The sequence below is a fragment of the Acomys russatus genome, chromosome 2 (assembly GCF_903995435.1).
Source record: "Acomys russatus chromosome 2, mAcoRus1.1, whole genome shotgun sequence".
Classification (NCBI taxonomy): Eukaryota; Metazoa; Chordata; class Mammalia; order Rodentia; family Muridae; genus Acomys; species Acomys russatus.
In genome coordinates, this window is record NC_067138.1 from 78,018,035 (window position 1) to 78,043,215 (window position 25,181).

At 36.4% G+C, this 25,181-nt stretch overlaps 1 protein-coding gene across 1 annotated transcript in view; it reads right to left on the bottom strand.

The window, feature by feature from the left end:
* Positions 1 to 467: 467 nt before the first annotated feature.
* Positions 468 to 25,181, bottom strand: part of Megf9 (multiple EGF like domains 9) — a 93,843-nt gene continuing 69,129 nt past the window's right edge. The window contains exons 3-6 of the mRNA XM_051163255.1: positions 17,122 to 17,261; positions 7,875 to 8,018; positions 3,129 to 3,398; positions 468 to 1,446 (exon numbers count right to left, since the gene is read on the bottom strand). Of these exons, the coding sequence (XP_051019212.1) occupies positions 995 to 1,446; positions 3,129 to 3,398; positions 7,875 to 8,018; positions 17,122 to 17,261 (1,006 nt within the window). The 3' untranslated portion in view covers positions 468 to 994. The remainder of the gene's footprint in view (positions 1,447 to 3,128; positions 3,399 to 7,874; positions 8,019 to 17,121; positions 17,262 to 25,181) is intronic.

Consider the following 25,181-nt stretch of genomic DNA (forward strand, 5'->3'; position numbering starts at 1 on the left):
TGAATCTACAGTAAGTCAAAGAGCACATGACTCTAGGTTGAGAGAGGAAAGATTAGAAACATTTGACCTCATGAATTTCAATAGTGTCCAAATAGGGACTAAAATGACTGATGTTCACCAGAGTCTCAGCTCTAGCAATATTGCCACCTATTTTACAGTATTTTAGCCAATTTTCCATATCTCCTTTTTACAACACCATTAACTGCTGTACAGATAAAGTCTGGATGATAAAATAAGACACGATTTTTTACAAATAGATACAAGTATAATGTTGAGCAGATATGCCACCTTAACTATGTACACCTTGTTTCTTTAGAGGCAGGAACTTCCCCCTGAGGAGGACCGTCAACCTTCTGCTCTTTGGGTGCTATGCCTGCCCCTCACCATAGAAGCGTATCCTATGCTTTAATCCCATCCTTGACGGAGACTCTTGGGAGGAAAGCCAAGCCCTTCTACAGATGCTCTTAGGGTTTTTATGCCCTTAGTCTACACACAACCAAGATTTTTTTTTAAAAACTGTGTATAGCCTAGATACCAGCTTTTCCTAAGTTATATCTCTTAGTACAATAAAATGAACATAATCCCTGCCTCTCCTTAAAAAATATGTTTCCAAAATGAATGGATGAAGTCTTCCATGACGCTTTCCCCTCCAAGTCAACATTCTATCATGGCTGGTGAGGTGAACACTTTCCCAGAATTCCTTTGAGAGGCCAGATGGACTTGGGTTGCTCTGTGGAATTCAGCCTTTCCATAAACACATGTAGTTTGCTACAAAAATATACTTTACTTCAAGTCCTCAATGATGATGAGTGTTTCAGATCTTCATGGGGAATTCAGAGTAACAGACAGGTAAGGACACTACAGTTTGTACCTGAACAGTTCATTTGCATGATATCTTTCTCGGCAAATTCTACCCAGGCTCTGTGTAGGCAGAGGGCAGATACCATTTTAGTGGGCATCATGTTTTGACAATCCAGGAGAACAGCTCAGCTCCTCAGGCTTTGTAGTTATGAATGGGCGTTGTCAGGGTCAGCTGTCCATTGGGAGCCACTTCATTGCCATCATCCTCCAACAATCCTGACACATCTGCATTGGGGATGCTGTCATGGTAGCTGCTGAAACTGATATTGTCTTCTTTTAGCTCGATGGTCCAAAAGGGAGCATTGAGTTTCCTGTTTTGGTACTCTCGGTACATGTACACAGCTCCTACAAATCCCATTAGGAGCACTACCACAATGATGATGACTGTCAAAATGATGATGTTAAACTGGGTCCATGATACATCAGCGAGAGCTGAGGTGCTGTTTTCAGAAGAGCTTACTGAAAAGATAGTCTGCAAGGTTGTGGGGGCAAATGTACTATTTATAACAGGGGTGGGCACTGATGTGGTCAAAGAGGCATTGGAAACCAAAATGGTAGAACCTTCAGGAGTTGGAACAATAACTTCTGAAAATAAAAACAGAGAATGAAATGTAAAAGACAAAATTATCTAGTTTTGAGAAACAATAAGAGAAACACACATGAGAGTGGAAGTTGATGTGGAATGTTGATATGATACTCTGCTTAAAGCAATGCAAGTTAAAAATAATTTTTAAATAAATATAATGATAAGAAATGGGGTCTGCAAAGCTCACTTATTACATTTTACATCCTGGTCTGTTCTTCAGTGTGTTAGAAAAATTGTAACATTGAAAGTTTTGATCCCTCCTTATAAATGTACAACCATGGACATACCTGTAAAGACAGTGTGTCACCACTGAGTTCTAAATCACGTGGTTAAAAATGACAATTATTTGATCTAAAATATATCTAATAAATCTGATGTTATTTCATTAAGCTAAAATTCTCCTCAAAGGAAGTATAAAAACTATATTTAAAAAAAAGAATTTAAATGCTCAAAGTTGATGTCAGCCAAAAGAGAAAAGAGCTTTCCTTTAATTCCATGTGGAGAGGTCTTGCTTTGTGTGGTTTTGAACTATTTTATAGTCAAGGGAGTACATTTTAGAACATTAATGACAGCATAGCTCAGTGGAAGGATGAAAAGCTTTGGACTAAGTTTGGACTATATTACAAGTAAGTCAATCTCTTTGAATTTTACATTCTTTATCTTTTAAACATGAATAATAATGTCTGTTTCACATAGTTTTTGGGAAGACTTCAATAAACATTATGGGCACTCAATAAAATTATAATAAAATAGCTATTACTATTCATCACCACACTTTTATACATCAATTAACCTAAAAACAGGCAAAGCTTACATTTCTTTATGGCTGACAAAACTCATCATAGTCCTGTCTTCTTGGTGCTTGTTGGTTTGGACAAGGTATGCCTCCCACATGGTGGAATACTAAGTGACAGCACTTCTAGCTAGTAATGTTGGTCCACCTGATCACTGCAGTCGAATATCAAGAACGTGGCAGAAAGATGCCACAGCTCACAGACCAACTGGACCTCAGCTCAGTCATCCATGTGCACTAGAATATCAAGAAGTGGTTTGTACAGAAAAGGGTTTAACCCCTCTGTGGACTAATAATCTCTAAATATCCTTAGATCTTCCTGAACTCATAACTTAACCTTTTCTAAATTGTTACTGAACTCCTCTACAAGAAACATTGTACTATATGAATAGCTTTTCCTTTTAAAAATCAAAGGGAATATTAATAAGGTTTCATCTACTCATCTATCACACATGGAGCCATGTCAACTCAAGGTGTAAGGAGGCTAGAAAGAACTCCAGTTATCCAGCTAGAACTTCTAAGTAGACTTGACTATAGGTCCCTCTCTGAAAAGGCCTTTGATGATCACTGAAATGATGTGTCAAGAAGCAAAGGAAAAGAAATGAAAGGACTTTCAATTTTAATAGACAGATAGAAGAAGGGAAACATGATCACACTCGGTCTCACTGTCACGACTTTGTCCTGGTCTTCACATTTCTGGAATTGACGCTGGAGTATCAGGAGACAATAAGGAAGGGAACGAAACCTCTTTAGGCAAATACCTATCAAAATTTATTTCCAGAAACTCCTCTGGTAGGACTGGAAGGCTTACAAAGCTAATGGTAGCTGTCTTGAAACATTCAATGCTAGCCTCAGATACTACATGTATAATCTTAGTTGGAGTTTTACCTTGCTTGATGCAGTTTCTCTGAAGGTCTCGAATATAGCCTTCTAGGCAGTTCTCGCACCAGAATCCAGTGGTGTTATGAAGGCAGTTGATACACTCACCACTCTCAGGCTTGCAAACCTTTGGAGTTTTAATTGGGTCCACATGGCCATGACACTCACACCGTGTGCAGATACTGTCAGAATTGTAATAGCCATTGTCACATTTATTGCAGTTCTTGCCTGTGTAGCCATCTTTACACTGGACACATGTAGGCTCCAATTCACCAGATTCTAATAGAAATAGAACATAAAATTAATTTAGTAATGGCTCGAGCTACACTGAAAAAATATTTGCCCTCCAAAAGGTTTTACAAATCCTCCCTGGTATCTTCCCTCAGGAGACATACAGAAGCAATAGTCTAGTTTATTAATTTTTAAGCAAATTGAAGGAGTGATGGGTCTGTCCAGAGAGCCTACTGAGGTAGAGAGTAAAAGACATATGCTTTTCCTAGATGTTCCAATAACTGATATATTGTCACTTACATAGTGTGTGTCTGTGTGCATATGCATGTGTATGTACACATGTACTTATTCACATGGACAATAATATACATATGTATGTCAGAGGACAACTTGATGGGATCTTTTCCTTCCACCATGTGGGTCCTGGGGATCATGTTCAGGTTGTCAGGTTTGCTAGCTTGTTGCTTTTGCATAAAAAACAGTGACAATTAAATGAATTCATAACTCTTACAACATATGATATATAAAAAATACTCAATAAAAGGTTTATACCTTGTCTTTAAGCTTTCTTGTCTTTAAGAAGCTTATCACTCAGAATGGCATCATGTTTTACATTTTTATAGTTAACAAAAACATATTTCAAAAACTTCCAGATAAAACAGACCGAGGGGCTGAAATCAAGGTTTGTGTCAGTATTTCATCCCTCTAATATTTATACCCTGTGGATCTCATGAGATGATATTCAGTCTCTGCCTCTTGTTTTCTCCCCTCCTCCCTTGCACTTTGCTTCTGCCGCATCTAAGAAGTTCTTTGCTCAGATCAGTGATTCTTAACATTCACGTTGTGCCTTTGCTCGTTTGTTTTTAGAGAGTGTCTCCCTGTGTAGTTCAGGCTGATCTTGAACTTGTGATCCTTCTGCCTCTTCCCCTACTGCTGTCTGATATGATGATTTTTTTTAACCTGAAATGTCCTTCCTCTCAGTGACTCTCACTGCAAGATCATCTCTTTCTGAAACTATTACTGATATTCCCTCACTAATGTAGAATGTTCCCCTCTGTGCTGGCTAGCATTATGTCAACTTGCCACAACCTAGAGTTATTTGGGAAAATGGAACTCTAGTTGAGAAACTGAGTCCCCACTAGATGGGCCTAAGGGCAAGACTGTGGGGCATTTTCTTTATTGATGATTGATGGGGGAGGGCTTTGCTCACTGCAGGTGGTGACAAGCCTGGTGGTCTTAGATGCTATGCTAAAGCTGGCTAAGTAAGACAACAGGAGCAAGCTAGTAAAGCAAAATTTTTCTATGGCTTCTGTTTCAGTTCTTTCCCTGACTTTGCTCAGAGATGACTGTTACCTCAAAGTTTAAAATGAAATGTACCCCTTTCCCCAAGTTGTTTTTGGTAATAGTGGTTTAGCATAGCAGTAGAAACTCTAAGACACCCTCTTAGTGCACCCATTATGTACAGACTAACTCACTGCACTGAGTTTATTTGTATGTTGTTTGTACATTAGACAGAGTGAGCTCTGAGAGTATCAAATTGAACTGGCTTAGTATTTTCTACTCCTACAGGCACACACATGCCGAATTGGATTGCTCACATCCCAGTTCAGGCTCTGGCTGTGATCTACTACCTCTACATAGATACATAGCTAAGTGTCCCAGTCCTTACTTTTTAAGGGTTTGTTCAAATGTAACCTGTTCCATAAAGACTTTTCAGTATTTCCTAGAAGGAAATATAAGCCTCTTCAAAGTGCTCCTGACTTCCACTTTTATACCTAAGTACTCTCTCCTCTGGGTTATGGCTATTTCCCTTTCTACACACTCAACATGGACTGTTGGCATTAACACTGGCACTAGAGATAAAATACTAAAAACATAGACATCAACTCTACCCTTGTGCAGCAGATAGTGTATAGAAACAGCATTTAAAAACAAAGGATTTCAAGCACATTACTTTTCACAAGGATTTTCTTTCCTCAGAGAAATCTACATTTTAAACTCATCATATGAAAAAGAATCCAGTCAGTCACTTGACTAAACAATTGTATAAAGCAGGAACTTATATAAATCCCTATGCTTAAAATAAATATTACTCAAGATGAGCCAAGAACTTAAGCAGCCAAAGTTCTGATTTACCAATCCTATAACGGTCTTAAATGTTAAACTGTCACTAACAACATGTCAATATGTATGCTCTGGAATTCTGTTATTGCAGGTGAAAATTTATATAATACACAATTTTCATATTCCTGACTCAAAATAGTAGTCTTAACTTATTCTAAATATTTATATACATATCGTGATAAATAACATTGTATGCGACGTGAAGGTATCATCGCTTTTAGGAAAAAGAAAAGAAAATAAATTGAGTCCCAGGGACAACAGTGTAGCCTTCTTCACGTCCTGTAAGTTCATACCCATAAGTTTCTTTATGATTTTTGACACTTTGTATGGTTTCCTCTCTAGAACACTGAATACTCCTTTAGAACAAACCCCATATTTTAGTTTTTAGACTTTTGTATTCCTTGTCTATCATAATGATAAGCATGTACTAGGTACTTAACTATTATCTATGGAATAAATGAAGGATTTTTTTTCAGAGCTTCCTATGAAAAAAGGAACATACCAGTACCTATTACTAGGCATAGCAACTGATTTTCCAGATGCTGTCAAATGATCACAACTGCTGGGAATCACATGTTCATACTTGATGGAATAGGCATGGGTGAGTTAACAGGGTACTGCAAGCAGCTCCATGGCTTTAGAGATTAGATGATAGAACACACTGCAGCTTCCATCTTAGCTTCTTTTGGATCATTCACTTGTAGGGAAAGCCAGCTGCCATGTTGCAAGAATATTAAGTAGCTTAATGAAGAAGTCCACATGGTGACTAACAGAATCTTTTTGCCCCAGCAAGTGATATGAGTTAGCCATATTGATGCAGATTCTACAGTTTCAATTAAGCCTTCAGACTACTCACATAGCTCTAACATCTTGACTGCGTCTCATGAGAAATCCCAAGCCAACATAAACAATGCAAGAAAATTAAACTAAACACATATAAAATTAAGTAAGCAAGCAAATAAAAAAATTTTTTTGTTAAAAACAACATGAAGCAAGTAAAAAATTCAGTCATGGGATAAGAGAAATATTTACAAATTATTCTTTTTTAAAACCATTTTTATTTAAATATTTATAATGCTAGAGATCAAACTTAGTATCTCCTACTTACTGGGCAAGAGCTTTCCCATGGAGCTATACTATTATTTCTTACAAATCATATATCTGATAACTGATGTGTATATATAACTATATCAATACAATGACAAAATTAATACTACAATTTTAAGATGAACAAAAAAAGCAAATAGGTATTTTCTCAAAAGAAATACAAAACTGGTAAATAAACATATAATTAGCCATCAGAGACAGACAAAACCACAATGGAATACCATTTCACACTCATTCAGGTGGCTATAGGTATAAAAAAATAGTAGATAATAAATGTTGTTGAGTCTGTGGACAATTTAGAATCCTCACATATTCTTGCTAAAAAGAAAAGACTGGGGCTGGAAAAAAAGGCTCAGTGATTAAGAGCAAGCACTGTTCTTATAGAGTCCAGTTCCCAGCATCCATGTAGGGCAGCTCACAATGGCGTGTAACTCTAGCTCTGAGGATCCAGAGGATTGGATGCCCTCTTCTTGCCTACACAGGCATTGCACTAACATGTACATGATATTCCATAGACACACATATATACACGTAATTAAAAATAAAAATATCAAATCTTAAAAAAATAGGGTCAAGGGAGATTATAATCATATGAGCATAGACATGCTCTCCATACACAGCACGCTTGTACAAACTCATAGACAATACCCATATAGCACCCCCACAAAATGATTAGGAAAATCATCTGATACTTCCTCACAGAGGTAAATAGAGCTCATATATGACATAGCTATTCCATCATAATTATATACCAGAGAAATTAAAACACTTGCACACAAAAACACAGGGGAGGTGGGGCAGCTAAGAGGCAGAGTGCTTGGCCAGCACAAATGAATGAGTTTCTGGGCTCAATCTCCAGTAGTGGAGAAAACATCCAACCACTGACTTGAGGGTGTACTGGCAACATTTATATACACAAAAACATGAACAGAACTGTTCATTGTTGCATTACTTGTAGTAGATAACTTTTAAATGTCCACCAATTCAGAAAAGAATAAATAAAATTTGGCATCTATACAATATGACAATAAAAGGTATGCATTTTGATACATGTTACAATATGGATGAACTCTGAAAATATGCTACATGAAATAATCCAGATACATGCACAGTGTTGGCTGTTAAGACATCTGAAGTCTCATTTTCTATATGTATTAGAATTTGATTGCAAATTTATAGAAAGAAAAACTGTAGTGATATTTATAACTCACTTTCACTTACACCCTTCAGAACTCAATTCATCAATGCAGTTTATCTCACAGAGGTAAGTGAAGACCTAGAAAAAGACCTTACCTATGGTGCAATTGCCTGTAGAAGTCACTTCTGAACAAGGACAGCGAAGGCATTCCTTAGTAGCATCAGGACTCTGATAAAATCCTTCTTTGCATTCTTCACAGTGATCCCCTTTGCTATTTTCCTGGCAGTTTAAACAAGCACCTAAAACAATCAAATTATTGTTTCAAAGTTAAAAAACTTTTAGAAATCCTGCCTTGAAACAGGAGGAGAAGGAGAGGGGAGCAGAGAAGAGAAAAAAAGATTTAGGAATGGAGACATGGCTCAGTTGCTAAGAGCACTCAAATTTCTCTGGGTTTGGTTGCCAGCACCTACATGACAGCTCACAACTGTCTCTTTATCTAGTCCAAGGAGATTCTACATCCTCTTCTGACATCTGGGGACTAGGAACACATGCATACATGGAGATAAAATACTTATACACATAAAGCAACAAAATACTTCTTTATAAAAAAGATTTATTATTTATGTATGTGTGCCTATACGTGTTTCTGTTCAACATGTATGTGCATGAGCCCTTGGAGACGAGAAGAGGGAGCTGGAATTCTGGGTATTTGTAAGCTACCCAAAACAGGTGTTGGAAACCCAACCTGGGGCCTCTATAAGAAGAGCAAATGGCTTTAACTGCTGAGCCACCTTTCCAGAACCTCTTGATATATTTATGTACTAGCTATGTCTATGAATTCAATGTTTCCTCTGAGAAAAAAGCTGGGTATGTGATTATAGTCACAATATGCCCTCACTGGTTTATTGGTTACATACTGAAAAGAGACTAACTTTGTGAAAGAAAAAAATAACATAATATATATTAATAGAAGAATCAGTAAATTATGGCACTTGCATAGTTCGAACTTTGTAGTCAAATACTGTACTACTAAATGCATAGAAACATGCATCTTAAAGGCAGCATTGGTTGAAAAGTAAATTGAAGAAAAGCACTTATAGAGAATATTTACTTTAGAGAATTTCAGAAAGCCATACTAGGGGTTAGAGAGAAGCTTTAATGGTTAAGAATATTAGATGCTCTCACAGAAGACCCCAGTTCAATTCCTATCACCTTTATGGCAGCTCACAATCATCTTTAACTCTAGACCCATAAGATCTAGCACCCTCTTCTGGCTTTCAAGGGCACTGCATACATACTGTGCACACGCATGCATTCAAACAAAACATTCATACAGAAAAAAATAAAAGCAAAGTATCAAAAAAAAAAACCACTAAGAAAATAAAAAATACATAATATATTAAACCAAAAGAAAAACACATACATAGTAAAAATCTTTAAATATGGACAGAGACAGTTTAAGGAAATTCATGGATTATTGTCTCTGTGAACAGAGGAAAGAAAATATGACTAAGGAGAAAACAATGGGTCAATTTCATTTGAAATTTTCCATTTCAAATATGTGTTGTAAGGGCTATTCTTGTTTGTCAACTTAAGTACAACAGGACTTAACTAAAACTTAGGTAGCTTGGTATATTTGTGAGGGATTTTCTTAATTAAATCATTTGAAGTGGGAAGACCCACCATTAATCTGGGCTATATATTCTGTTGGCAAACTATATAAAGGACATGGATGAAGAATCTTTTTGCTCTTTGCTTATTTGGCCTCACTCTCACTGCAGGTCCATTTCTTCACTGGTATTTGAGCCTACTTCCTCAGGATTCTGGTATACTGAAGACCAGTTGATACATCCAGTATTGTGAACTGAAAAACTACTGCATGTTTGGACTTCCCATTGGTTGAACAGCCACTGTTGGACTAATTAGACTAAAGTCTGTAAACTTCTCTTATAAATCCCATTAATGTAGTCATATATACATGTACATATATTCATTCATATATATTCATTTATCAGTTCTTTTCTTCTAGGGAACCCCAACTAATACAGTAATTATACATGTGGATAAATATGAAGAAAAATGCTGGCAAAATATTAATATTCATTAATTTTAGATGTGGATACATAGGCAGGCTGGTTAGTTTTTGTTAAATGATACAAACTAGAATCATCTGGAAAGACAGAAACCTCAGGTGAGAAAATGTGTACATCAGATTGGCTGAATAAAAATGGGCATATTGGTCCCTATGTTTGAAGATTTGGTCTCCAGTTGGTAAAACTGGGAAGGAGTATGAGGCAGGGCCTTGTTGGAAGAGGTGTGTCACTAGCGGTAAGCTTTCAGATTTTAAAGGACTCCAGCTATTCTCAGTGCTCCTTCTCTGAGGACTGCTTGATGAGCTTTCAGATGCTGGTCCAGACAACATGCTTGCTGCTACCCTACTGCAAACCATGATGGACTCCAGCTCTCTAAAACCAATCAAAACATTTTTCTGACACAATAGGGATTACCAGGGGAGAAGATGATAAAAATACATTTATAAATGTACAAAAATTCTCAATTAATAAAAACATGGTGTTAAGCCAGACAGTGTTGGTGTACACCTTTAATCCCAGCACTCAGGAAGCAGAGGCAGGTGGATATCTGAGTTCAAGGCCAACCTGATCTACATCTTGAGTTCCAGGACAGCCAGGGCTACACAGAGAAACTCTGTCTGGAAAAAAACTCTAAAAAATATGTTAAGAAAAGAGGTAACAGGACAAAACAAACAAACAAGCAAACAAACACCCCCCCCCCATTTTCTTCTATAATTGCTTTGCTCATGATACTTTATCAAAGGACTAAAAAGTAACCAATAAAAGACTTTAGGCAAGTTTATTAGGTAGTTTCTTTTTTAACAATTGATGTGGGAGGACTCAGCACACTGTGGAGGTACCAACCCTAGGAATGTGCTCTTGAGTTTTATAAGAAAGCAGGCTGACTTTTCTGAAGGGAAATGGAAGAAGAGTGGATGAGGAGGCAACAGGTCAGGGGAAAGGACTGGGAAAAGAGGAGGAAGAGTAAACTGTGGTCAGGATGTAATATATGAGACACTACATTTATTAAAAAGGAAAAAATATAGAAAATTGAAAACAAAAACAAACAAAAATCCTAAACACGACCACTACCACCACCACCAACAACAAAGAAAGCACGCTGAGTAAGCCACTAGGAACAAACCAGTAAGCACAAGCACTGTCCTTCCATGGCTTCTGCTTCGGTTGCTGCCCCCCAGATTTCTACCTTGAGTTCCTGCTCTGACTTCCCTCAGTGATAAAGCGTGACCTGAGGTGAAAGATGAAACAAGCCATTTCTTCTCCAAGTTGCTTTTAGTCATGATGTTCATCACGACAACAGAAAGCAAACTAGGACAGTGGGCATTTGGTATACTTTTCTCAACAGGTTTTGATATGGCAAAGTGAAGAGTTAGAAAGTGATTAGTTAAAAAATTGAGAAGGAGATACAGTTGTATGTTTCGGGGGTAGTGCTCCTTTGTCACTCCATGCTGACGGGTCTTTGAGAAAGATGAAGCAGTGCCACATCTATAATCAGACTGAGACAGCACAGTGTAAATCAGACTTACACTACTGCTACGTAAGTAAGTGGGGAAATGCACAAAACATCTAGGAATGTGATGAAATTTTACAACAAGCTAACAACAGCTGATATTAACATTTATTAAGTCTTACTTGATGCATTTCTTTTAATCATGTAGTAGTTACAAAAATGGGTGTGAGAGAAAGGCTGGGACTATGAGATAAAATGGTATGACAACTGGCGGAATATTTGAAAGAACAATTAAAATGGTATTAATAACGTATGCTCTCAATTCCTAAAGGATTACAGAACATTCCCCCAAATTTCATGACTTCCTGGAAAAAACAGTTTAATACTACCTGGATACTTAATTTTGATTTCAACTCAATTTGTATGTAAACATCATCTTTTAAATCCATGTAAATATATTTAGTTATGAATGACAATGTTTTATATAGCTCAAACTGGTCTCAAATTTACTATTTAGCTGAAGCTGGCTTTGAATGCCTGAGACTCTCGCCTCCATATCTGAATTCTGGGATTACAGGCAAGTGCTATCATGCTGGGCTAAAATCATGTAATGTTTATAGTTATGAGTGTTGAAGATATTTTTTACACATGTAACGAAATAGGATGTACTACTCATACAGTGCTGAAAGCACCAGGAGACTGCTTTCTTTCTAAATCTTACATCCTAGTGCCTCCTTAGCTATGAGCTCTATAACAATAAAAGTTGGCTTTAAACAAGGTTTGCTTAAGTACAGACAAGTTAAATCACAGACAACTATGGATTGGTTTTTAACACAAAAGCCATTTAAATTTTAGTTTTTATTATTATTGTTTCAGGTCACAGAAAGAAGTCTTAGTTTTACTCAGCAGTAATAGTAGGCCACTGCAAGGCTTCAGCATGGGGAATTATATAATTACATTTGATAATTTTAAAGGTTCTTGCATGGAGACTGGATTGTGGTGTGATAGGTACCTAGAGAGCAAGCAACAGCCAGAAGGCAAAAAGATCAGGTAAGGAAAGGCTAACTAGTCCAAATAGGCAATAATGGCTTGATTAAGGACATATAATCAGTGGTTGGATCAGGACACATTCTAAAGATAACAGAACTTGCTAGTTTATTAGATATTTGTGGTAAGAACGAGAGACAACAGCTATTAGTGGGAAATAGGCGTTTTGGATGTTAGGATTTTAACGTCAATCAAAGCATTCAAATGAAGTAGCCTGTTGGATGTTTCAGGATGGAGATCAAGGGAAAAATGCAAACCTGATAATAAGCACATATGCCGATAGCATTTAAACTAAATCTAGGGCCTGGGTGAGATCACTCAGAGGGAAAGTATGCAAGGAGGGGACAAATGTGCTCAGCTCTGAGCTCTGAGGCACTGGTATAGAGCTGACTGAGGAAGAAGAAAATGCACCCACACAGCAAGAAAGACAGCAGCATCCTGAAGCAAGGAGGTTACTGAGTAGTCAAAGCAGTCAACGAGTCAGGCTGCTGGAGTCTCAACTTATATGAGAGATTACCAAGACACGAAAGGGCCATGAGTTCTTAAAAATAAGTCTGCTATCTGAAGACAAAGTTTGCAGTTAAAAAATAATTGAAACTCTTACACTTTCATTTAAGAAAAATGTTCTTAATAAAGAAAATCTGGAAAACAAGAAAAAGGAAAAGATAAGTGCCCTGAACAATCTCATTACCACTTGAGATCCACCCCCCCCATCTTCCCTTATTTATAGAGATTTGGGTTTTGTCATTGAAACAATCTACTTGTATGGTACTTGACATTTTATAGCCCAGTTATTTCACACTACCTAGTTATTTGCCATTCATGAAAACATTCTAACAGCTATTATATCCAGACTGCTTATGGGGATCAAGGCTCTGTAAGAAGCACAAGTGTATTTAATTTTATAGCAAACTACTAGATGGTTATTGTTATCCCAAGTTTATGGATACAGGAACACATTAAATAACTTCCCCAAGAAATGCCCACAATTTGATTTTCTGGGGGTTCTAACCATATGCCATCTAGGCAACAGTATTAATTAACTATTGTTATAAATTGGGTATCAATTTTTTAGGACCATAACTTTCATCTTGAGCATTTTTTTTAACATAAAGGTTTTCATTAGAATTATTTTCTCAGAATATTCCTGAAAAATTGAAATCCTGGGTTGAATATTGTTAAGACACTGTTTATGTCTACTGTCAAATTTTTTCCTGTGATGTTTTCCTCTAATATATTTTACTACAAAAAGAGAACTTTGAAACCGTAAATCAATCTAAAACAAAAATAGTGGGAAGAATAACTATGTAAACATACAAAGTGGCCACCAGAGGGCAACTGTATCACAGCACTCTTGAAAACTCATCTGTGATAGAAATTGTACATGAACTGGCTGTTTTAAGTCAGGTGTTCAGTCCTTCAAATTGGATTCCACTTTATTATAATTTTCCTTTAGTAAACATTTACTTCTTTTAGAATCCAGAAAAATTCAAAGGATTTATTTTCCTTTATCTCCAGAGCATGTAACAGCTGCTTCCTACTACAAAGAAAAAGATTTATGTACATGGCTTTCTGGTATTATAAAAGACCCAGGAAACAAACAACTGATGATTCAGCACAGTGAACTATTCTTCTTGTTATCCAATGCTGAACCTCACTCTTCTTTTTCATATTTTACCACTAGTTAGCTCATTTTTTCTAACAAAGGTTCAGTGAGTGTTCACAATGTGTCTATCAGTGCTAGAAATTATATAAACAATGGAGATAAAGCTGTTCCTACCGTGATAGAACTTACCAGGTAGTGAAGTGTGCACATGAGTGTAATGGTCACACATAAACACGTAAACATCAATTGTGACAAGTGCTCTGAAAAATTGCAAGTGCATATAACAATGTATAACAGAGGACTTTGCATTTAGTGAGGAGCAACAGGAAATGCCAATGAAGTCACCTTTTGTTGAGGACCTGAAAGAAGACTATGACTTAAAAAGGCAAAGGGGTCTGTGGTGTGGATGGAGGTGAGTTAGGAAGGCCATTCTTGGCGGAGTAAAGATCATGTTTAATAACCTTGGGACAGGGAAGAAAAGCCAAGATCACACATATAAAGAGAGAAAGAACGTTAGGCAAGTGGGTACAGCTAGATAACACAGGAAAGAACATAACACAATGCCTTCTAAATAGATTTCTCTATGCACACACACTGGAAAGTAGAGGAATAATATAAAGAATAAACTTTGAGTACAGATTTTTTTCTGGGGATCCATTCAGTTTAGATTTGTTCTGATACTCTGTTCTCATAAAAAACTCTTGTACTTATAAAAATCATATGTCATGGGTTTTTTTCTTGTTGGTTTTAAAAACTTTCCAGGAAGTTCCTCAAATTAGGGAATCTGAAGATCAGAGTTACTGTGTTTAATTTGTGACAATTTGACTGAGTTTCCTTAGATGTGGTTTTCTCTGTTACTATATGGCTTGGCATTTGCTGAGCTTTCTGGTCTGTAGCTTGTTGGCTATAATCTCCTGGGCCTCCCTTACATTTACATTAGACTCTGGCTGTGTCCTACTAATCTCTCCTGCCATTTCTGCCACTGCATTTTATCAAAAGGCTTCAGTTTAGACAGTTTTTAAATTGTATTTCTCATTCTAGGTTTTTTTTTATTGCATGTGTATGCATTTGCAGCTTCATAAGCACACATGTATGTGTGTACATGTGTAAGTCATAGGACAATCTTAAGTGTCATCCACAGGAATGTGGTCCACTTCAAGAGGAGAGTCTCTCAATAACCTGGAGCTCACCAATTAGGGTAACTGGATGACCAGCTAATCCCAGGAATCCTCCTCTGTTTCCCCAGCACTCAGATTACAACTGTATGCCACTGGGGCTGGAGAGAGACAGAGAGAGAGAGAGAGAGAGAGAGAGAGAGAGAGAGAGAGAGAGAGAGAGAGAGAGAGAGAGAGAGAGAGAGAGAGAGAGAGAGGAGAGAGAGAGAGAGAGAGAGAGAGAGAGAGAGAGAGAGAGAGAAATGGCTTGGTGTTTAAGAATACTGGCTTCTTTTCCAAAGGACCCACATTCAATTCCCAGTACCCACGTGACAAAGGTGTACAGCTGTTTGTAACTCCAGTTAAAAGGGATCAGATGCCCTCTTCTGGATTTCATAGACACTGCACACATGTGCTGCACAGATGTACATGAAGATAAAACCCGCATACACACAAAGCTATGCCCATCATTTTTACATGGTGTTAGAACCCAGCTCTTCAAGCTTGCATAGCAAGTACTTTTCTAACAGAGCTATCGCTCCGGTCCTCATGATCTCTCCTACCCCCTCCTGTGTGTGCGTGTGCACAGTGTAGTGCTATTCTCTACTGAAATTTTATCTTTTTCTCATTTTGCCTGAATTTTCCTGTAATTCCTTAATATATTAGTTTTAGTTCTTTTGAAGTTTCAATGTTGAACTCTAATAACAATATTATTTGTAGTGCTTTTTCCATTGCTTATATTTTATTGCTGGCCACATCTTTCATTTTTCTGTAGTCTCTGTTATTTATTGTATATCATACCTGATATATAAAAGAAACAAAGAGGGTCCTATTTTCCTCTAATAGGCAATCATGAGAAAATGATGGCTTCAGTTCAATCACACATCAAAGTGCATTGCAGATGTTCTTCACTATTTTTTTTTTTTTTTTTGCATGACCCTTTGGATTAAGCATCTGTCAGACCTTTGTTTTCTCAGTTCTGAAAGACTTCGAGAGCTTCAGCACTTGATATTCAGACCCATTCCATACATCTTCAGAGTTTGGCAATGTATTAAGAAGAGCTGGTTGTATGTTATAATAAGCTCTCCTTTCTTTAGAAGGATTTTGTGTCCTCAGCACAAAATATTTTCTGGTCCAGCAATCTATTTCCTGCATAGTCAGGTCTAGGAAAATTGGCCTTGTGTTTAGGGCCCCTCTCATTTCAAATTACCATGCAGGCTCCAAATAGCTGTCAAAAACTCTTCCTCAAGTAAAAATGCTTTCCTTGGGCCAGCCTCTATTCCTTAGCCCATGCTCAGAATCATCAAATCTCTCCTGGAAAGAAAGCATGTGGTGTGTGGATGCAGCCTGACTTAATTTCAGACATCTTGAGCCATAAATGTCCAGACTTTGCCTAAATTACCCTACACACACCTTACACACTTTCCTCACATAGCTTTATTGCACACTACAGATTAAAAAAAAAGAGTGGTATGGTAAATGGAGCTTTATGACTAGAACCTGTCCACTAGCACCAGGAATGTGCTTGGCATCTTTCATGTTAGCTTGAGATAAACTGGCTACATTCTAGGATTAATGAAAGTCATCTTTGACCTTCAAGCCACATAATTCTTTAGTTGCTGATCCAAGTTGTAAGGACTGGCCAATCTTGCTACCACCCTTGACCATACTTGTTTAAGTAAGCTTACAGTAAATTGTACACTGCAATCCTAAATCTATCTGACTCTTCCTTAAGTCATATGGAACCTCAGTCCTTTCACACATGATTTCCTAAGTGATTACTGCTTGCTTAAAAGAGTTCTAACATTTTTTTGCCCAGTTTGACACTTCACTTTCTGTTTTTCTCCACACTTCTGTATCTCTTTGATCAAAATGATTTTTGAAATTCACGAAATATTTTAAGTTGTTATAAGGTTTTACTGACATATGCCGTATTGTGTCTACTTAAAAGAACAAGGCCTTATAAACTATTTGAAAAAAATCAATATATAAACACTTCAAGTTCAAACAAATAAGGAATAATTTCATGATGCTATTAAGGAAGCTATGTACCTGTGAAAACATCACAGCGATCAGACCGGTTGCTGCACTGGCAGGGCAAGCATCCTGTCTTACTAAAGCCGTAATGTCCATCTTGGCATCGGTCGCACGTGGAGCCAGTGACACCCACTCTGCATTGGCAATTCCCAGAACTGCAATAAAAGCAAAGACAATAAGCAAAAGTAATTGATGTTGAAAACTATTGTTCCATGCTCCATAGATTATCTTAATACAGCCAAGAGTTTCTACAAGATTCCATTTCAAGAAACATAAAAAGGCTACCCATCCCCCCACCGCTCGCCTGGCCCAGGGTTTTGTTTGTTTGGTTTTGTTTTTTGGTTTCCAGTGTCCTAGTTTCATTTGAGTCCAGGCTGACCTCAAATTCATAATCCCCTTGCGTTGGCCACTTAAACTAGAGACTTTTATGGATATAATCCAGCTAATAGTATTGATAGTAATACTTTCTGATAATTCCATCCTTTGTGCTTTGAGAGTTTAAAATACAGACAAAGACTCCATGGAGAATAGAAGCTCCCAGCACAAAACCTTTCTTACTGAGCAGTGGGCCTTAGAACATATATCACTGCTGAATTTCATTCCAGGATTATCCCACAGTTCTACAGATGTCTATTGCAATTTGGGGAAAAGAATCAGCCTTCACGTAGATCCTGGATCACAAACATGAAGATTAAGATCCTGGCAGATGAACCAGTTCATACCCATTTCTAGGCAGGTACTTTATATAACTCTATGTTGTGCATACAATGCATTTAAATCATAGTTCTGGTAAGTGAGGTGGAGTTCACAGTTAAGTATGACTAGAATGGAGATATCTAGTGCATTCACACTAAATTCTGTTTTTTTCTATAATTTTAAGTCTTTTTAAAAAAATTAATTTATTCAGATTGCATCTCAATTGTTATCCCCTTACGTGTCTCCTCCTGTTCCTCCCTCCCTCCCTCTTTCACCTTATTCCCTCCCCTAGGTCTGTGACAGAAGGGGCTCTCCTCCCCCACCATATGGTCACAGCCTATCAAGTCTCATCCTGGTAGTCTGCTTATCCTTTCTGAGTGACACCAGACATCCCCAAATATGGGGCACCAGAGTGCATGTCAGAGTTCATGACTAGAATGGAGATGTCTAGTACATTTCACACTAAATTCTTAAGATTTTTATATTTATTTATGGGTCTATATCTGTGTATATACCCATGTTTGTGGATACTGACAGAAGCCAGAAGAGGGCATATTAGATGCCTTGGAGCTAAAGTTACAGGCAATTGTGAGTTGCCAGACATGGGTACTAGGAACTGAACTCTAGTCCTCTGTAAGAGCATCAAGCACTGTTAAGTACCAAACCATCTCTCCAGCTCCTGCATTAGATGCTATAAAATTTTTAGGCTGCTAACCACCCAAAATAAGACTGCAAAGGGCTTAAGATTTTTATTTAGTATCCCATCAATTTCTATTTATATTCTTTTCTTAGATACCCATTATTACAATAATAACATTTCTCCCCAATCATTAAAACATAAAACTTCTTTGTTATTTTATTTTAAAATTTTTACTTTTTGTTTTTGTTTTGAGATAGGGTCTCTATATGTCAGTAGTTCTCAAGCTGTTGGCCACATCCCCTTTGGAAGGGGCTGAACAGTCCTTTTATGGGGGTCATGTACCAGATATCTTTCATACCAAATATTTGCATTACAAGTCATAATAGTAGCAAAATTATAGTTATGAAGCAGCAAAAAAAAAAAACAAAAAAACAAAAAAAAACCAAAACAAAACTTTAGGGGGGATCAACACAACATGAGGAACTGTACTAAAGGGCCACAGGATTAGTAAGGTTGAGAACCATTGCTCTTTGTAATCCTATCCTAGAACTCACTATGTAGACCAGGCTGGTCTGAAACACAGAGAGCCTCCTAAGTGCTGGGATCAAAGGAATGTCCCACTATATCCAGCTTTTTTTTTTTTTTTAAATTAGGAACTCCCATTGAATGAATCAAAACAGAAGCCAACAGGCAAGGACATTCATTTTTGTGATCTATACAAAACAGCCTTGCATCATACCTAATAGAACATTCACTGCTGTGATCCATATAAGAGCCTCCCATCGTACGCAGGAAGAACAGTAACAGTGAACTGAAGGGACAAGAGGAAGATGTGATGTGGTTGCCATCTACACATACATCTAGTGGAAAGGTCTAGATAAGTATATAGGTTTGTTTCTCAGTCTTGAGGATTTAAACCCAGGGCATAATGTATTCCAGGCAAGTGCGCTGTCATTGTACTACATGCCCAGCCCCCAAACAACTGTTTCATAGCATGGCATTATTCAAATGCAACATCTCTTATTTAATTTTCTTGATGGAATTTAGGTTGCTTCCAATGTCTGACTATTACAAGCACTGGGAACTCCAATTGAGCCTTGTAGCAAGAAGTAGGAAGTAGATTGAAGAAAGGCTTCAGTGGCTCCTGAAGAAATGATGACAGATTTTAGTAAGACACAGATAGTTGGGGCAGAAATATACAAAGTAATGGGTTGGAGAGTTGGCTCAGTGATTAAGAACACTTATTGCTCTTACAGATAGGCAAGTTCAATTCTCATCACCTGTACTGTGGCTCACAACAATCCATATTTCTAGTCTCAGAGCATCCAATATCCTATTCTAGGCATGTCTGGTATATTCTATCCAGTGCCACATCAAAGTGACTACAACACATGGCACAGAGCACAGCATTTCAGAATGGCTGAATCAGGTACAACTTTGACAGCTTTTAGTACTCTCACAGTGATCTCTCTGGACCACTTTCAACTCATTTTTTCTACTTCATGCTCTTACAATCATTCATTTATGTCTAATATGACATCTATTTCTGTTAAAATTTCCTCAAATAACTCTTGGTAGTTATTTTTTCTGTAAACTTTGCTGGAATATCCTTTGTTTCTTTTTACCTCTAAAATTTTTCCTGCTTTTAAGGCAAGTCCAGGATAGCCAAGACTATGCAGAGAAACCCTCTCTAAAAAAACAAAAAAAGAAATAAAGGGGGGGGGTTCTTTTTCAATGAAACTTTTCTCTAGATGGTCCATAAAGATCTTGTGGTTTCTCGTATTTTTATTTTAATCTCAAGTGTAATTTTCTTCTTGAGATAGTGTAAAAAGAGTGAATGCCTGGTTTATTGTATATACTTAATAAATGCCTGATGAATGTTTAATAAATACACAGACTAAAATTTGGAATTAGGCACTAGGAAGAGAAAAATATTAAAAACACTAATTAACAGGATTTTCAGGGGAAAAGAGTATTTTCTCAAGAAGGATACTAATTTTTTTTTGTTTGGTTTTATTTTGTTTTAAAGATAGGAATTCAATATGTCATTCAGTCCAAGCTGGGCTCTAATTCTCTTTCAGCCTTCTGATTGCCATTACTATAGGTGTGGACCACCATAATGAGAGAAAAATGACTTTCTAGAATGAACATGTTTCTTTGCATGTATGTTCTAAGACCTCAAAAGTTTAGACTTTATCTGGACAGATCTTGGCAGCATTCACACTGAATAAGAGACAGTTGAACTGAAAGCTGCATTTAAAAATATTTTTCTTTGAGATTTTGCTGCTAATAGTGATTCCCAAAGGAGCTGTTGATTCAGTTCAGGAGGCCAAGCTAAAACTATTAATACTTTCATGGCTCTTATGCACATCAGTTAATACAATCCCCTGCCACCCCATCACTGTAATAATATAGTATTATTTTACTGTAATAAAAATAGAAATTTTAAATTTGAAGATTATTGGGACTCTGAAGGGAATTTTGCAGAATAGAGATAATAGAACTTTTAACCATGGATCCGCTACTTATAGTTTATAAATCTAAGGTGTTTTTTTAAAACTGAGATACACATTTCAGTTTACTATGCCTCCAGTACAGCCAATAAGTTTTATATTCTACTCCTAAGAAAATATTTCAAACAGAGTTGAACTTTGCTTCTGTCAACTTGGCAGGATCTGCAATCATATAGAAGGCAAGATTTGAGGTACTCCCGTGAGGGATTATCTTGACTAGATTTTATGAGGTGGGAGGAGCCATTTTAAAAGTGGCTTGGGTTCTGGAATACAGAAAAAGAGGAAAGGTAGTCATGCATAATCATTTATTCTCCTCTGCTTCCTGGCTAGGGATGCAATATGATCAGCAGCCATAAGCTTCTGGTATCAGAGCATCCCCACTGTGATGATGGATTGTATTCTGGAGCTATGAGCCAAAATAAATCCTTTTGGCCATAAATTGCTTTAGCCTGAGTATTTTAACACAGCAACAGGAACAGTAGCTAAGACAGCATTGCTCTTCTGATTGTCCTTCTTATGTGAACAATTGTAAAATGGAATAGAAAAGTAGAAAAAATAAAACCACTTAGTTTTATATGGAAAGTCAGTACAGAATTACACAAACAAATCTAATCTAGAAAGGAAGAAAGCCAGTCTGGTATTAGTATTATACACTTAACCATCTCTTAAATATTGTATCTGAAAAAATAAATCTTGTATTAAACAGCATTTCTATTCAAAGCTAGATGGTCTATTCAGCCATGTACTTTCCTGGCAAATAAATGAATGTACAGAAAAAATTCTTAAAATGGAGACAGAGTTGATGGCCAAACTCTGCCAAGACAGGGTAAGCAATTCCTCAATAGTTCCTGCCTCACAAATACATCTGTCAGATATATTGGACCAGAAGGCTGAAGATGATGCTCCAACATAATAGAGAGTTTTGGGTGACTACTGAGGTAGCAAACTGTCTCTGTCATCTCATTTGGAAAGCCACTAGCCTGCACTCCCAGCATACTTAGGTAAACAAGTTTATTTCTCCTCAAGTCTCTGATGGAGTTGAAGACCAGGTAGCTTAGTTTTACAACGAAGCTTAGTTGTTTAAGGTTAAAATGTTTTTAGGTCTAGATAGAGGTTTAAGTTGATAATGACAAGATATGAAAGATACTGATTTACATTCATAATTTCAGATATACTGAGAGGAAAGATGTTTTCTTCAAGGTTGTCAAAAGCAAAACAAAACAAAACAAAACAAAAAACAAAGAAAAAACAAAACAAAAAAACCAAATATCCAAAACTCTAAGAATGTAACATTTATATAATTTCTGGTTATTTCATAGTTCTTCTTGCTGTAGGTAGTTTATTGTATATATGTGTAATAATATAAATGTATATATAAAAATAAAAAATTTTTAATTAAAAAAACAGAAAAGATGCTCCCATACATATCTAGTGTTACAGAAGAATACATCAAAGCTACTAAATAATCTGGCAAAGAAGATGTACATTCATCATGTTTGAAACAAAGGAAGATCTTGTCATTCAGTAAGAAGAAGGTATCATAAGTCTTTCTACATATGAGAAAGCTTCAAAGAATTGTCACTCTTAGTGAAGATGCCCAACTGCACTTTATTAGCTAAGTTTCAACCATTTTGAAGCCATCTCTGAAAACACACTTCCTCTTGATTCCTCTAAAACATTACTTAAAATACAAATGGATCAAGAGTAACTCCTGAGGACCTGCCTAGTCTACCATGGGACAGTGTATCACAAACATCCTGTAGCTATGAAATAGCCATGTTTCCTGAGTTGTTGCTGGTTGTGTTTTCCCTTTAGAATTCTGTTCTGGGCACTCAAAACACTGATGTCAGCTGGCATCTTTCTCTCTGGAGAATCTATCCCTTCTTACTTATTTTAAAACCAACTAGAGGAACTTCACGAATCCTGATGAAGCCAATGACTGAACCCAGATACCATGCTTCATTTTTCCTGGGTAAAGTTTTTAAATAATATGTAAAAAAAAAAAAAAAAAAAAAAAAAATCAAGGGAATAGAGGGGAAATTTGCTTGTGAGACATGCACTAAAAGTGCTTTTTCTATCATGTTACTCATGGCCTATAGCCAATTTCAGCATGCTTAAGAATTAAATCACTCAGCAAACATAAAGCTTTGCCTGTGTGCTTCTTTTATAGAATAATGCCATACAACACTCCCTTTCATGGGCTCCCTGTTACAGTCTGCTGAATGCTTTCTGAAGCAAAGGTCAATGATTAAATGTGGGGGAGGGAGCTGTTAAAGACAGTTTGTACTTATCCATAGATCTGAAATGAAAGAATTGAAGATTCACAGTTTCATCTCTGTAGAGGAAGAGCACAGCACTGTATTTTGAATAGAAATAAGAAATCTGTAAGATATGCTAACAAGACATTTAAGGTAGAATTTGTTCCTCTGGTGTCATTTCCTAGGGACTTGAATTTCTAGCAAACTGTGAGCACTGTACAGAAAATAAGCTTTCATTTGTAGGAAAACTATGAATATATCCCATATTTCTTAAACTATCCAAATGGGATTCCAGATTTTCTCACGGTGCCAATACTTAGTTACAGACTTTGCAAAACAGAGGTTCACTAAATATTGTAAGGCTTTAATAATTTCAAATAGCTATTTACTCAGGAATGTTTAATAATCAGAATCTACATTATACATGGATGATATTGCCAAAAAACCTCAGTAAACAGTTTCTTTAGAAATGTACTTCTTACAGCTTGTGGTGTAGCTTAATCTGAAGAGTACACAAACATGTGCAAGGCCCTGGGCTTAATATTTAGCCAAAAAAGTATACTTCTTTAAAGTAAATAAACAAAATGGTTGTCTTCCAACATGAACAGATACTAATTTTTCAAAAAGAAACTTAAAGATCTGTTAACTCAAGATATAACACAAATCTATGTTACAAAAAAAAAAAAAAAAAAAAAAAAAGGGGGGGGTTCTGTTTGGCTTAAGATAAGAGAATAGAGAACATTCAAATTTTCCGTTATTTTATATTCATATTGATTAACTAGGAGGAAGAGAAGACCAGAAAGAAGATATCAGAGTTTATGGAAAAACACCCCAAGGAAATGAGTTTAGTTCTCATCCAGCTTTGCAGGTGAGTGTTTGGAACAAAGCACATACTCTCCCATAGCCTAGCTATTCTCTTCTGTGCAATGAAGATGACTACAACAACTTTTACAGTATTCTTGTGAAAATTAAAAATTATATATACAGCATCAGCACAAACTCTCACTCAAACATGAAAGCAGCTGTAAGGATAGTTGTGATATTCTTAGTCATACTTTTTCCTTAAGATTTACTAGAATAGGTTGGAATTTACAGTATTTAAATACAGGAAAGACTGAGTTATTTACTCTTTAGATTCTATTTTAAGAATCCATTTTTTATTTATTTATTTTTTAGAATCTCTTTTTTTTAAAAGTAGCAAAAAATTAAGAGGGAATCACTTACTTTTTTTCATTAGTATGGAGCAAAAGGTAGCTAGGAAAAGAACATATTATGAACACATGTTACAGTTTCTGGAAAGAAAATTTTACAATTAAGAAGGGAAAACTCTGGGAATTCCTCTGAAGCCAGCTAGACTATTTGTATTAACTAGCTAACGATTTAGTTTATTTTTTTAAATATCAAATATCTTGGCATATTTTTGTCATTAAAACACCTGCCTATATGATTCTTAAGATTTGCAGGATGTCAATTACATGTGTATGTACACATTTAGATACACTGCCATTAATTTTAACTAAAAATATATTAATTCATGTATTTATGGTCATTAGGATTTGGAGGGATCTTTCAGTGGTCAAGAATGCTTGCTGTTATTACAGGGGAATGGAGTTTGATTCCCAGCACCTATACCAGGCAATTTACAAATGGCTACAATGTGAGTTCCGGGGGATTCAGTGCCCTCTATGGTGTTCATGGGCACATTTATACACATGTGTATACACACACATACAAAATAAATAATTACACTTTTTTGGTCACTAAAAAACCTTACTCTTTTTTCTTTCTTTCTCAGATAGGTTACATGTTGTTACTCAGACATGAAGAACAAGAAACAGAAAAATTAGATTAAAGCTATAAATTTCCTTTTTTCTTTTTGTTTTAACTAGGAAGAACAATTTAATTTTACAAGAGACCAAGATGGATAATTAAAATAGTCAGAAAAAAACAAAACAAAACTCCTGTTAA